This window comes from Corvus hawaiiensis, chromosome 4 (genome assembly GCF_020740725.1).
Source record: "Corvus hawaiiensis isolate bCorHaw1 chromosome 4, bCorHaw1.pri.cur, whole genome shotgun sequence".
In the NCBI taxonomy this organism is placed as follows: Eukaryota; Metazoa; Chordata; class Aves; order Passeriformes; family Corvidae; genus Corvus; species Corvus hawaiiensis.
This window is the reverse complement of record NC_063216.1, coordinates 43368162-43382670: the sequence shown is the minus strand read 5'-3', so window position 1 is coordinate 43382670 and position 14509 is coordinate 43368162. Positions and strand designations below refer to the sequence as shown.

At 44.1% G+C, this 14509-nt stretch overlaps 1 protein-coding gene and 1 long non-coding RNA gene across 2 annotated transcripts in view; one reads left to right on the top strand and one right to left on the bottom strand.

Moving 5' to 3' along the window:
• Positions 1-444: 444 nt before the first annotated feature.
• On the bottom strand, positions 445-6102 carry LOC125324407. The gene is made up of 2 exons (XR_007202962.1): positions 5939-6102; positions 445-5507 (listed from the first exon to the last, which is right to left on the bottom strand). It is a non-coding gene; the product is annotated as an uncharacterized LOC125324407 (long non-coding RNA).
• Positions 6103-6223: 121 nt separating this feature from the next.
• TRHDE (thyrotropin releasing hormone degrading enzyme) overlaps positions 6224-14509 on the top strand; it is a 209236-nt gene continuing 200950 nt past the window's right edge. The window contains exons 1-2 of the mRNA XM_048300199.1: positions 6224-7382; positions 12871-13144. Of these exons, the coding sequence (XP_048156156.1) occupies positions 6565-7382; positions 12871-13144 (1092 nt within the window). The 5' untranslated portion in view covers positions 6224-6564. The remainder of the gene's footprint in view (positions 7383-12870; positions 13145-14509) is intronic.

The following is a 14509-nucleotide window of genomic DNA, read 5'->3' as shown; positions in this document are numbered from 1 at the left end:
TGTACTTCCCTCAGCTGTTAAATTTCAGCCACATTTCTGAAAGAAGTGCCTATTTTATGCTTATGCTGGACATTTGGCAAATCAAAGATCTCTAAGGTATTTTGATTGTCAAGATCAGTGGAAGTGATCACTGAAGGCTGAGGTGAGTATCAGTGCCCATGTCCTTACTTAGGGAGTCCATAGCAGGATACAAAGGGTTACGGTGGAGCCAGCAAAATACATTCATATTCTCATATAATGTCTACTGGACACAAATATGGGCCTGAGGCAGATGATGGTAAGTATTCTTGCATATGGTGGGACTCTAGATAAGCTGAATCAGGAGACCCACAAGGAAACATCCATGTTTTTGCCTTGTAAAATCGAAACGGGATATTGAAAGAAACAAAAGAGAACAGTATGTTTATAATGACTATAATGTTACAAAATACACAAAATTCTGTATTGAAATCCAGCTCCAGAAGTCTGAATATTTATTGTAGAGTTTAATGGATGAAGAAATTATCCACAGATGTTTTAAAAAATGGGGTTTAATCTAAATTTTAATGGAAGTAAACCCTTGCCTTGCCCACTACAATGTTCCTTGTATTTTTTAATGAAAAAGATTCAGTAGCTAAGACACAATCTAGCCATGTAAATGTTGGTTCTTAACGCAGTCTGGAGTTTCCACAAATAATTCTTCTTCTCCCCCTGAGACTTACTTCTTACTACTAATTGATTCCAATTAGCTAGTTTTAAGTGTAATTATTCAGTGAAAGAAACAAACACTATTATATCTATGCTCTGCATTCCACTACTAAAAACACGGCATCATTGAACTTGTGCAGTTGAAATGGTTCATGCTTGGAAAAAAAACCAAACCCTTCAAGAAGCTGTGTTTAAAAACACTTAGAAAAAAAACGTAGTAAATAAATTGGAATACACTTTAACTAAAACTTGCTAGTGGAGAATGAGGACACTTGTTTTCCTTCTTAAATTACTGCTGTAATGAAGAAAAAGAAATGAAAGGAAGAAAAAGAAAAATCAGTTGCTGAGTAGATGTGGATAAATATGAAAATAGAACATCTGGGAAAAAGAATACATCTCAGACACCGAAACAGTTAATTTAAAATATTTAGTTCTCATATGAAAGTAGATATTCCTATCCTAAAACTTGAGAAAGAAAATGCTGACTTTTGAAAAAAGAAAAAGTATTATGACTTTGTAGGGTAGTACAGAGTAGTTTAAAAGGACTGGAACATAAAGGAAGTAAATTCCACAACAAACGGTGGTGAGGGTATGGTTTCAAGGTACAGGGTGAATGGAAAGCAGCAGGTGGCCACTGGGGCCTGGCGGTGCACAGGCAATGCTCTATTGATGCCTCCTCTGATGTTCCTTCCAGCCTGAGAGGTGACAGGAAAGCAAGAGGTGATGATAAGAAAAAAAGGAAGGAGGGAAAGAAAAGGATCAAGATTACTAGAGAGCCTCTCTGTCCCGTGGCAAACTTCCATCTTCTCATTACGTAGGACATTACATTGCATAGCCCGTTCCTCATATATCTGTTCCTTTAAAAAAGGAAACCTAAAACTTGTCCAAGATAAAGCCGTACCTAGACATCTGGACATCTCTAGTTAGAAACTAAACATAAATAGTGCTTACTGCCACTGAACTCAAGTAAGAAAGAAGGTCATTTATACAGGTGACATGAGGGTGAAGGAGCAGAAAACGATGGAAGGAATGTTCCTTTCCTTGCTATGTTTAAGCCAGCACAAATCACTGTGTGTCAGCTTGTTTTACAATCCAGTGTTTTCACTTTTAATTAGAAAGTCATTCCCTTAGCATTTTTCTTAGCAGCAATTTTTAAACTAAACAGAAGGTGTATTCCCCAGTGCCATATGTTAAACCTGACATGTTACTGAAAGTGTCTTCTGGAAAAAAACAAAACAAAAAAAACCCAACCAAAAAACCACTAAAGATAGGATCACTGTCCCAATCCACTACCTTTGGCCTACTTGTGAGCCTCAAGAGCACACAACTGTCCCATTAGGCAGCGTCAATTCATTGGGGAATTAGTCATAACTGAAAAGCTAAGGGACGATGGACTGGTAATTCCTCTTTGCTGCACTGGCAACCTGAATGGCTGGAAACAGTCATCCCCCCCTCGGCCTTGTAAGAGACAGCCCCATGGAAGCAGCATCTGGGGAAAGTGAGTTGCTCATAATACTCTGAGAGGTCACCTTATTGATGTTTTTTGACCAATATATTAGTAGGCTATGAAGAGTAGTCCATTTTAGGACTTAAACAGGAGGGATTAAGACCTATGAGTATCCTTGACTTTTAAGTACACAAGGAGAATCCAGCTATGACCAGAGAAATGCCTGACTGAGGCTGAAAGGGTCACTGGAGCACTGACTGATGTGGGCTGATACAGTCTTTTTTCCCTATAATTTTTTCCAATATAAATTCCAATTGATTTTGGGCTTTGCATAGAAGGACATTTTCTGAGTCCCCTACCTTTTTTTTTTGTGAGTAGTGTCAGTATGACACAGTCTGTCTGTAAACCTCTGCTATATCCAGATGAATGAAGGATAGATCACTTGGATTAAAAAGCGATAGTTAGGCAGACTCAAAAAATGTAGTGTGCCAATGCCTGGGATGAACTGTACCCAGCTGCATGATATATGATGAAGTTGCTCATTTATAGTGCTTTTCTTCCAAGACTGTAAAGCACCAGTGTGAATACTGAGAGGTGTTGTGTGCAAGCTTAACTTAACATAAACTACAGCTTTATGTGCGTCCCTCATCAGCTCTTTGCTGGCCATGCTATAAGCTGGTACAGAATTGGAAACTGTGCTATCTGAAGTTTATCCATGTTTCTTCTGATACTTGTCTAGGGAGGGCCATCTCCATAGCAATTCAGTTAAGGTGAGACATACTCTTTTATTTTGTATGAGTACCTGAAACCCTAGGCTATAAGCTCATAAAATGAGATTGCATACAAGATGTTGATGGCCTAGGGGAAGTTTTGAACAACAGGGAGTCATTATCAGGATTTTGCTGAAAAAATGATCCATGATCTGATGTATTTTCCAACAGTCTTTGCAGAAAGACCAAAGGAGTTGCAAGCTTCAGAGGCAATACCCATGAAATCCATGTCTATAACTGTGGACAAATGAAAAACCAAGAATTTTCCCCAGATGTACACACAGGTTTTTTTGGGAGCCATATGCCTTTGTATTTTCTCAGCAAAATGGCTATATATAACAGTCTGTACACTGAACTACTTGCAGAGAGTAGCATTTTAGAACAAATTACTAAGTTAATACCTTCTTTGACCTGTATCTGGTCAAGCTATATTTTAGAAAGCTGTCATTACTAATATGAAGAAGAGATTAATCTAGTAATGTGAAGTTTTAGAATGATGGATGAGTTGAGGCACATGAGCTATTTAACACAATACCTAGCTGCACCTTCTTATTGTAAGTCTCTAGACTGACAAGCCCAAAGAGGAGGGGTTGCAAACCCCTCAATACTTTGTTTGAGCAATGATGAAAATTGGAGGTGAATCTAGATAGCCTTAGCTCCCATCACTCATGCCTTGTGCCAGTTTTTGGAGTGCTATTTCAGCTTGGCTTAAAAGGAGTCAGCCTCATGGCTCCTTACTAGCATGCACCTTAAACCTTTTACATACTCTCTCCTATACTGACCCTTCAATTTATAGATTAATATTGTGTGACTGACTCCCTTGGCAGGGCTTGGAAGATCTCAGCCTGGAGAGTTATGTATTTGTTATGTGTACATCAAGAAGGCCAGAATGATGCTCCTGTGCTCAAGTAGCAGAGCTGGTTAGCCCAACTGCTTGCTACTCACTGCTTTCTGGGAAGGCTTCACAAAAACCTTAACCTGTGAAACGTAACTATCCAATTGTAATTAATTAAAAACTATTAAAAATTAGAAATGTTTGTAAATGGGACATACTGTACCAATTTATTCCAGGCTACTTCTACTCTTGAATCACATCTTTGCCAGAATGTCTCCCTGCACTGCTGACAAGAACAAACATAACTGAAAGTGCAGTTCAGAGAGCGACAGAGGGAAACACTGCCTATTTTACTAATGCCTGATACTGACAGCCTGCACACAAAATCTTAAAAGCACTCAGACACTTCCTTTTATGCCCACTTTTAAAGGATTTAATGAAACATATAGAAACTGACATTTTAAACCTGTAGCTTTGGATGTTATTTTGCCATGTCAGTTTCCTTTTTCTTTTTCCTAAATCACATAGCAGTAGTTTTCTACCTTTCTGCATCAAACTTCAACAAATAATGAACGCTGCTTTCAGATAATAAAATGTTTCTGTTCTTTGACCTGTTATAACAGGTGGGCAGCCAAGTATCACCACAGGAAATATGTGGCAACGCTAGTTATTGAGCAAAATCGTATCCCTCCTAGGACATACAAACACTATTAGCAAGTGTATCAACATACTTCTAATTAAGAATTGTTACAATTACAAACCTTTTTTTAGACTGTGCTGCAAGATAAAAATAAAGGCTCGTTTATTTCCAGAGACAGTAGACCTGTATACAATTCTTCTATAGGAATATATAAGGAAGCTAGTAAACTCCTTCTACTGAAACTGGTAATCCCTTAAAGTGGTTCAAGTGTCAATAAATGATCATTTGTATTCCGCAACAGCATGCAAAGTGGTGAAACACTTCTTGAAGATGTCAAAGATTCAGGACAAAGAGAGATTAGGCATTTCCCCTTGAAGTAAAATGGCTAATATATCACATTTCACGAACTCTTCAGGTTTGCTTTGCTTATGAAAGAAGTGTAGGACTCGATTTTTAATTTTTGTTCTTTTTTCTTCACTATGGAAAGTAAGGCCTTTATCCTGCAAATTGTTATGTATGTATTTAGCTTGACATACAGCATATATTCCCATAGACTCCACAGGACTGAATGCTGAACATAGACAGATCTGTAACTGCTTACAAGATTGGAGCTAAAGAGCTTCAAAAAAGAAAATGAACAGAGATAGTTTTTGAAGTATGCAAACAAAATACGGGGAACAGAGATGTTTTCAGACATTGATCTAGATCCTTGCTGTAGATATTAATTCTGTGTTTCTGCAGACCCTACGTACAAAGGTTTGGGTGTAGGTGGAAGAAATAGGATGATTCCGTTTTCCAGACAGGGGTTCATTCCTAGGGGTACTCAAGCCAAGTGTTGCTGTATCACCGCAGGCAGCATTTAACACATCTCTAAATCCCTCCAGCTGAGGAGTGGGGGCTCACCACTGGCAGGAAGGAGAGTAAGAGAGAGAGTCCTGGGGCCGCGGAGTAACGGCAGGGGGATTTCTGAAAGTCCCAGCCAACGCTTACGGCGCGATTTTTTTTCTGGGTATATTAATCCTATCGATTTAAGTAGGAGTATTTATCCTTTTCTGAGCTCCATCCTCACGTTAGTATGACAGCACTATTGTCGTCCAAACACGAAGTCGGCGGCTCTTTATTAAGTCTCTATAAATATGACACAGTAAGGGCGTTCAATATTTATGTGGAGAGCACACGCATTTGTGTGTAATCCCGGGCAGTCCTGCGGCTCAGAGGCTTTGCAGCCTCCCCATTCCCGGCGCAGCCCGGCCCTCGCCCTCCGCCCGCCCCGGCCGGAGCTCCCACCGCCGCCTCAGCGACCTCCCCCGGAGCCGCCGCGTGTGACACACCGGAGAAAAGCCTCCCTCGTCCCCGCGTCGCCCCCGCCTCCCGCCCCCGCCCGCTCCCCCGGGGCGCCACCGTCACCGCCGGCAGCCGGAGCAGCCGCTGAAGCCGAGGGGCGGCGGGGCTTGCCCGCCTCTCCCCCCTTCCCATCCTTTCCCTTCCCTTCCCTCGCCTCTCCCCGGTGCCTATATATAGCCGCCTCTGCTCGAGCCAGCCGGGAGATTGCTCTGTACCTGCAGGAGACAGGAAAGAGAAAATAAGAGGAGCGACTCTCCGAAGCCTGACCCGCTATCAGGAAGAGGAGGACGGGCCCGGCCCGCGCCGCTGTCCGGTGCCACCGCCCCCGGTGCCGGGCGAGCCCCGCGGGGACGGGCCGACCTGCGCGGCGGCGCCCCGGGGGCGCGCATGGCTCGGGCACTGCCGGGGCCGGGCGAGGAGCCCGACCCCGGCCCCGGCGGCTCGGGACGCGGGGGGAAGAGAGGTGCCTGCGGGCGGCAGCGCTAGCGGCGGGGCTGGGGCGGCAGAGCCCTCCCCCTTGGCGCCGAGGTGCGCTCGGCGGGATGTGTTGAAGTGCCCCGCAGAAGCCAAAGAAGTTGCCTGCGCGGCGTGGCCCCGGCGGCCGGACGGCGGAGAGCGCCCGCCGCTTCTTGCCTGACCCGACCCGACCTCGTTCCGTTTCCCTCCCCTAGGGCTGCTCCCCGGCGGGGCTCCCGGCGGCCAGGGTGATGCGGCTCGTCGGGAAGTGAGAGACGGTGCGTCCCGCGCGGGCCGAGGGCCCCCCTGCCTCGGAGTCTCCCATGCTTTCGGGGCCCCCTCGGGTGGCGGCGGCCCCGCGGGAGGCGGGGGTGGCGCTGCCGTGATGGCCCTGGAGGAGAAGCGGGAGAAGCGCCCGCCCGTCACCCCCATGATGATCGAGGAGGAGGCCGCCCTGCGGAACGGCAGCCGGGGGCTTCCGCCGGGACCCTGGGCCGAGGCGGCGGGGCCAAGACCCCGCACCACGGAGCGGCACATCGCCGTGCACAAGCGCCTGGTGCTGGGCTTCGCTGTCTCCATCCTGGCGCTGCTGGCGGTGACCATGATCGCCGTGCTGCTCAGCGTCCGCTTCGAGGAGTGCGGCGCCGCCGCCGACGGTCCGCCGCGGGCCGGCGGCAACGGGAGCCTCTCGGGGGCAGCCCGGCAGCCGCCCGGTGCGGAGCAGCCCCCGGGCCAGTCGGAGGAGGAGGCGCGGGGCGGGGAAGCGGCGGAGGAAGAGGAGGAGGAGGAGGAGGAGGAGGAGTGGCAGCGGCGGCGGGAGCTGCCGCCCTGGGCCCGGCCGCGGCTGCCGCGGCACCTGCGGCCGCTGCACTACAACCTGATGCTGAGCGCCTTCATGGAGAACTTCACCTTCAGCGGGGAGGTGAACGTGCAGCTGGAGGTGCGTAACGCCAGCCGCTACATCGTGCTGCACGCCCACCGCATGCACATCGAGGCGGTCCGCGTGGCCGAGGACAAGCTGGCCGGCGGTGTGCGGGTGGCCCGCACCTTCTTCTACCCCCAGACCCAGGTGTTCGTCGTGGTCCTCAACCGTAGCCTGGAGGTGCAGAGAAGTTACAACCTTAAGATCATCTACAACGCCCTCATCGAGAACGAGCTGCTGGGCTTCTTCCGCAGCTCCTACGTCCTCCACGGCGAGCGAAGGTAGCGGAGCGGCCGCGTCGCCTCAAACCCAACTCGGTCCGAAGTTAGCAGCCCCCGCGCCAAACTTCGGGCGGGGTGGCGCTAGGACCCGGCGGCCGCGGCGCCGCCAGGCGGGTGATGCCGCGGGCTCCGCGCTGCCCGGCCCCGGCGGTCCCGCCGAAGGGTGCGGGGCTCGGTCGGCTGCCCGGGGAGGGGGCTGCGGCGGGGGAACGGCCGCTAAGCCCGGCCAGTCGGCCGGTGAGCTCAGGCCAGGCCTCGCCTCCCCCGCCACCTCTCTCTGGACATCTCCTTAGGGCTCGGCTGTCAGGGCAGAGATTTGGGAGATTCTCGGGGTCGCGAGCCCTTGCCCGCTCCAAGCTGCCGGCCGGTGCCGTGAGACAGTCGTGAGAGCGGCTGGAGGGAGCGAGCGGGGGCGGGCGGAGCTGCCTCGGGCTGCGGGGCGGTCCGGGCTGGGGCCGTGCGGGAGGCCGGGCCGGGGTTAGCCGGGGCCGCCGGCGGGTGAGCGGAGCGCTCCGCGCCTGGGCAGGGAGGGCTGCGGGGCTGCGGCCGGCGGGCCAGGAGATAAACCAGCGCAGCTCGGGGACGGACGGTGGCAACGAGCGAACTTCCAAGGGTGGCACCAGTGAAGCAGACCGTCCGCTAGGTCCTTGTCAAGGCAGGCCGGAGCAGGGACTCCGGGTCTGTTTCCCACAAAGACTCTCTGTCCGGCTGCCGTGTACCCTCGTGTGACAGAGCCTTGTCAGGTTACAAATAGCAGCGTGCAGGGGAGTGGGACTTCTGTTTTGTTTTTATTCTACTGGGTAAAGCAAAAACGTGGTGGGATGTGTTTTCACATGAGGTGAATGCGTTTACACCTGCTGCTGGGTCGCTGCAGATTTACACCCTGTGTCCCGGCAAACTCGATTCGTTTGCGTGCAGAGCAAGATTCAGTCTTGATCTGTATTTACTCATATTGTTATAGCCCCTTGGGTCCCTGTCGAGGCCCTTGTTACGGTAGGCAGGGTCACTGTGGAGGCCCCCGTTTAGCCAGTTACAGAGGCTTTCTTTTTAAAGAAGGTGTTTTCTAACTGCAATGAGGCTTTGTAATGGAAAAGAACGGCGGGATGGACTTCTCGATAGTTCTGGCATGGTTTATAATTTTAGAATTGGATTCTTTTTAAGCTGTCCTTTCTGTGCAGTGACAGGTTTTCTTGTCCTGAATCTTAATATTTTGGATTGTGAAAACAATCTAAGTGAAACAAAGATTTTATAGTTGGAAGAACTGGGCAAAAATACTAAGTCAGACATGAAAAGCATCCTCACCAGCTCAATTAAGTCAAATCCCCTTTTATTAAAACGTATTTTCATTACTATGATTACTGACAATTTAAAAAACCTGATATTAGAACTGCAAGCAGGATTGAAATTAAGTTTTTGCAATTTGTCATCACAGTGAAATAAAAAGGAAACTTGAAAAAACACAGTTGTAAGAAAATATGTGGATAAAATGCCTTTTATCATGGTTGACTGAATGGTTGGGGTAATCGGGAGTTCCTACAGACCTCTATTGAAATGGGCAAATCAGAAAATAAAATACTGTTAACAGCAGGGGGTATAATTCACTTTACAAATCGGAGAAGTTATTTAAGCAGTTATTATTCCCATGTACTTTGTGTAGGAATAATTGAACTGTCAAAGAGGTGTGGCAGTGACATTTCTCCAGAGTTACTGTACTACACTTCAATACCGATCCCCTAGTTAAGATTTAGAAAGCATCACCAAAAAAAAAAGGTCTATTCACTGTTTTAGTCATCAGGATAGCTTAAGACCCAGGGTAGAAGGCGATGGTAAAATGTTTTTCACAGTGCTCTGTGTGTAACTTTTCAGATATAAATTACTTTGTTTTTAATACAGTTAAGTATATTCACCCTGGGCAAGATGCTTACCTTACATAAGGTAGCATTGCTATATTGAAATCAGTGGCATGTTTTTCCTTTACACCAGCTCACTTATATTTCTTTCAGTAAAACATTTTTAAAACTGTAATCATTGCATGGTTGTAGTTTCAGGTGTTAAATAGAAGAAGTTTTTTCCTTTTCCAATGTCACAGGCTTAATGACTCATTGTAGTGTAAAGTGAATAATACCCATTCTAAACCAGGGAACTTTTCTGATCAGAGAGTGCTCTTACATTAACAATTTGCATTTTGATTAATAACCCATTTTTCAATATAATACATATAGCCATTTTTAGTCCTTAAACATGGACACCTTCTGTTATGATAGACAGACAGACTTGCATGCTCTGGGAGACCTTGGTGTTCCAGCAGTGCTTTGATTTTTTGACATCTTTATATTCCATTAAAATACAGCAGCCTCATTGGAGTAGTAGTTGCTGTAAAAGGGTCTAAACCATAATTTTTCAGTTTTGTTGTACATGAGGAGAAAATAACTCTGCTGTGAGGCATCACAAACATACTAATGCATTCAATTTATGATTTTTTCCCCCTAAAGTTAGTTTCTGTGGCCTTCACATCTGAAAGTTGTAAATCAGCCTGAAATATAAGAGCTGCATAAAAATATTTATTTTCTGGCTGAAATCTTTCCTACTGTACTTGAAATGTAAAATGCAAGTGATATGCTACAAATTTACTTTGTATTATGTGCTAGAATTTACTGACAGTAATCAACAGAAATATAATACAGATCTACTGTAGTAGAGTACTGCAGGAATATGCAGGTGTTATGTAAATGAACATCAGACTTTGGCATAAATGAAAAGGAAAAAAACTCTTACATCACACAGACAAAACAAGCAGACATGTTCTTTTATCTTGTAACAACTAAGATGTCAAAATAGATAGGTTGTTGAGGAAACACATGGCTTCCTTTAATAGACAAGACAGAATTAAAACACCTGTAAGTTACTGCCATGCGTATTGTGAGAAGACAGGCTGTGAGCCTGTCCTTCCCTCAAGTACAACCTTTTATGGTGGTATTTTGAGGAATTGGAGGTAAAAGTGTTGGTACCCAGAGAGGTGTGTAAAGGGAAGGACGAAATAGTCAGCCTGCCCTTCACTTTTGGCATGCTATAGAAGTCTGCTTGTTTACTTGAACACAGAGTGAAATAGATAAACAGAAACAATGTTTTGGGTTTAGCTTGTTTGTTTTCTTTAAAAGTAAATGGTTAGGTTTTTTAAAGCAGTTTTAAGATTTTGTTTGTTTTGCTTTATGGCACAGCAAGCAAATAGATGTTTGATAGTAATGCACGTTATAAATATCACTATTATTGGTAACTGATGTATTTTTAGTATGAAATACTGACTGCCCAGTATTTGCCCAATTATGTCTATGTGGATATATCTGTCTATCTGTAAAAACACAGAAGATGAAGAGTTTACCAGGGTTTATTAGCCTGGTGAAGGGATTGTTTCAGTGGCCTAAAATGTATTAAAAGATGAATTAAAAGATAAGATCTCTGAGAAGCGGTGTGAAGATGTGGAGGGGAGACAAGGGAAAGCTTCCTTATTTAGAGAGTGTCACAGTATAAACAGTATTTCCTAAGTATGCATTTACGTGTGTGTCGGAGCTCATTAAAATTGTTAATTGCAGAGGAAAGTTCATCATTCTTGTTTTATTAATAACAGGCCAGTACAGTTTTCCATGCTCACTTGAAGCTTCTGTTGATGTCTGTAGCTGTTTAGAGTGTGCCTAGAATGCAGAATCAGGTCCACTTGAAATACTTTGCATATAAATTAAGTTGCTTTGCTTCATTTAATTGGCTGATTTGGCTTTGTTGCAGTAGTGCAAATCCACTGATAATATGGAATTTTTTTGGCTTAATACTGGGTACCTGGCACCAACTTTTTACCTTAGATTTAGCAACCTTATGCAAAATTATGGTTTTAATAATCCATGTTTTGTAATGAGACAAGAAAAATGTGATGAATTCCTTCAATAATTATTAGCCAAAAAGGCTTTTTATTTTAGAAGAAAGACCAATGGTAATTGCTTCAGTGGTGGAAAAAATTTTTGAAGTTTTTAAAAAGTCATCCTTACTTCCAAGAGGTGATAATTCACTGGAAAACATATATATATAGTTCTATCAGGCACTATAGCAAGAAAAAAGTGTAACATTTTAATAAACTTATTTCTTCATTGCCTTCAAAATATGTGTAAAATCCAAAAAGTTTTAGAAAAGTTAGATACTTTATTTTCCCTATGGGCTACCTATTTTTTTTGCTCTGTCGGTGTTAGAATATCATACTGCGGAATAATGGTTATAGACTGATTAATAATAGGTGCCACCATTTTCATTACATCAAAGCTATCCACCCATCCTTTTCCCTCAGAGGAATAACAGGTGATTAGTCAGCCTCTAAAATTTTGATAAATGTGTGCCTGGTATCTAGAATTGCATGGTTATTTCCACAGATGAAGCCTTGGAAAGTGAGACATGAATCAATACCACTCAAAAAGCCTACATATGTGCTACCTTTAAATTTACATGGTTGGCTCATGGTAATTTTTTCATTCTACATGCCTCCAGAAAATACTCTTACCAAACTCCGTAAGTCAACCTTTTAAGTGTAGCTTCCTGTTTCTGCAAAAATATCATAGGTTTTCTCCAAATGTGTAAATATAAGTCTCTATCTAGAAAGTTTCCTATATCTGGATCAAAATTTATTTATTTCCAAAGAAGCCAGCTACAGGTTTTATTGTCAAGCTAAAGCCTTCCCATTCTTCCCATATGTGCACAATAAATACCTTTTCCTCCTTCAGAGATCTTTCCATAATTTGACCCATTAACTGTGAACATGGATTTGTTTTCTATAAAATACACCAGAAGAGAAAAGCACATGTAGAAGAATGGTGAAATAGTTTGTGCTGGTTTAATCATTTGCTTACATTTGTGATTCTGCAAAGCTCACAGAATGTTTTTTTGGATGTGCACAGACACAGCAGTGCTGCATAGTACTGTGTCCCAGACCTACATGCAGCCGGTAGAGAAGTAATCAGCAGTGGAAAACAATGACCCTCCTGAGTGCACTGTGTGACCGTAAGTTCTCATGCCCAAAGAAAGGTAAAGTGCCCTGTCAGTGTCTCAGGGCAGAGTGAATTCCCTGAAGGCTGTTAAATCCTGGTTTGAACCGAGTCTGCTTGTTTTACATTGTATAACCAACAGTGGCTCACTTTTCTTCCCACATATTGATGAACAACACTGCTAGAACCTGAAGTTTAACGCAAGGTGAGGGTTGATTTATTTAATGTCAGTGTGATGTTTACAAATCAGTAGAAAATTTGTTGACCATTAATTTGTATCTATTGTGTTGCAGTAGAGGTAGTAAGAAAGTGATAAAGAAGTGTTCAAACACTGTATATTTTGTACAGTTGTATTTTTTCCCCCCTTAAACCACAGTAGTCATGCAGTGTCTTATTTGGTATGTCTATGAATCAAGTGCTAGGCATAGCTAGTAATCAATTTTTCTTTTTGTTTTCTGCTTTTCTAGGTTTCTTGGTGTTACACAGTTTTCTCCTACTCACGCCAGAAAAGCCTTTCCTTGCTTTGACGAGCCCATCTACAAGGCCACATTCAAAATCAGCATCAGACATCAAGCAACTTACTTATCTTTGTCAAATATGCCAGTTGAAACTTCTGTTTTTGAAGAAGATGGATGGGTTACAGATCACTTTTCACAGACTCCTCTCATGTCCACCTATTACCTGGCTTGGGCAGTGTGCAATTTTACTTACCGGGAAACTGTCACCAAGAGTGGAGTAGTTGTAAGTATTCCTAATGTACCAAATACATTTCATTACTTTGAAAACCCTCACTTTTTGTAAAGGGATTGTACCAGCAAATACCTAAAAGTATTTTCTTGATTGGTATTTTTAAAATTTGCTAGTCTATTTAATGATTGTGTGTATTGTTTGGGGCCTTTCCTGTAGGTTTGTCTAACATTTTTGGTTTGTCTTGGGCCTTTTGTAAATGGTTATCTTAGTAGGTGTGGTCATCTGATGAAATTTTAAACTTTTAAATATGCAGTTAAACTACACTTTGGTTTTCTTGGGAAGTTTTTTCTTGTCTTTCCTGTAGCCTTTGCAATACTAGTTCATGATACTATTAAAAGAAAGCAGTATTACTGGTAAGTTCCAGTCTCCTTCCTTCAGTACTGACGTGTCTCTTGGTGTGCTGTATGCTAGCTCAGGAGGCTGATATAGTAATTTCTATTTTAGATCTTTTGCTCAGGAGCAGGACTTTGCAACCTATCCACTTCCTGAGGTTGACGGAAGCACTAAGTTTCTGGATCTGTTTTTTGCAAATATGGCATGATTCCAGGAGTTATGCCTTGAAAAAAAATAAGAGAGAAAACCCTTTATTTATGTCAGTTTCGGTTCTGTGTACAAATATCAAGCTCAGAACTGTATAACAAGACAAAACATACATGAGAAATGCTGTCAACTTAATAGAATATTTCATAGCACTGTCATCTTGATTTTTCAGGTGAACATACAGAGAAACCCTTCCTACTTAGTTACTGTGAATAACAAAACAGAGCTAGTTCTGGAAGGAGAGGACTAGACAGCAGTTTGAACTGTGAACCTGAGCAAAGGGGTGCTTACCTTGTACTTTGGCAAATGCTGTATGATTTTGTGCTGTAGCCTGGGGCATGAGGAACGGCTGCAGACTGATCACATCAGGAAATACCTCCTTAAACACTTTGAGCCAGCCTAAGCATTGTGCTGCAGTGGAGGGAGCTAATCCACCTTCTCTGAGCCAAAGGTATTCTTGGCCTTCCTTTTGCCAGCTGTCGTCAGCTGTACAGCTGTATGACCTGACTGAAAACTGACCTGAAAAATAACTGAAAATGTAGTAAGTTTTCAGCCAAAACAGTTCACTGGTCCAGATTTTTGTGCTACTGCCAGAGCCCTAGCATGGATTCAAGGCTGCGCTGATGGAATGCAGACCCAGGACAGCATTGGCATATCTCACATAGGCCATACTGAAGGGATCAACAAATAAGTCTTGTTTTTGTTATTGGAACAGCTGGGTAGGATGCTGGGGCCCTTTCACTCCTCTTCAGCCCTTTTATACCATGACCAGCAGACTGTGATGCTACTCTCTGGCACCACAAAAGGAGGAAGTAT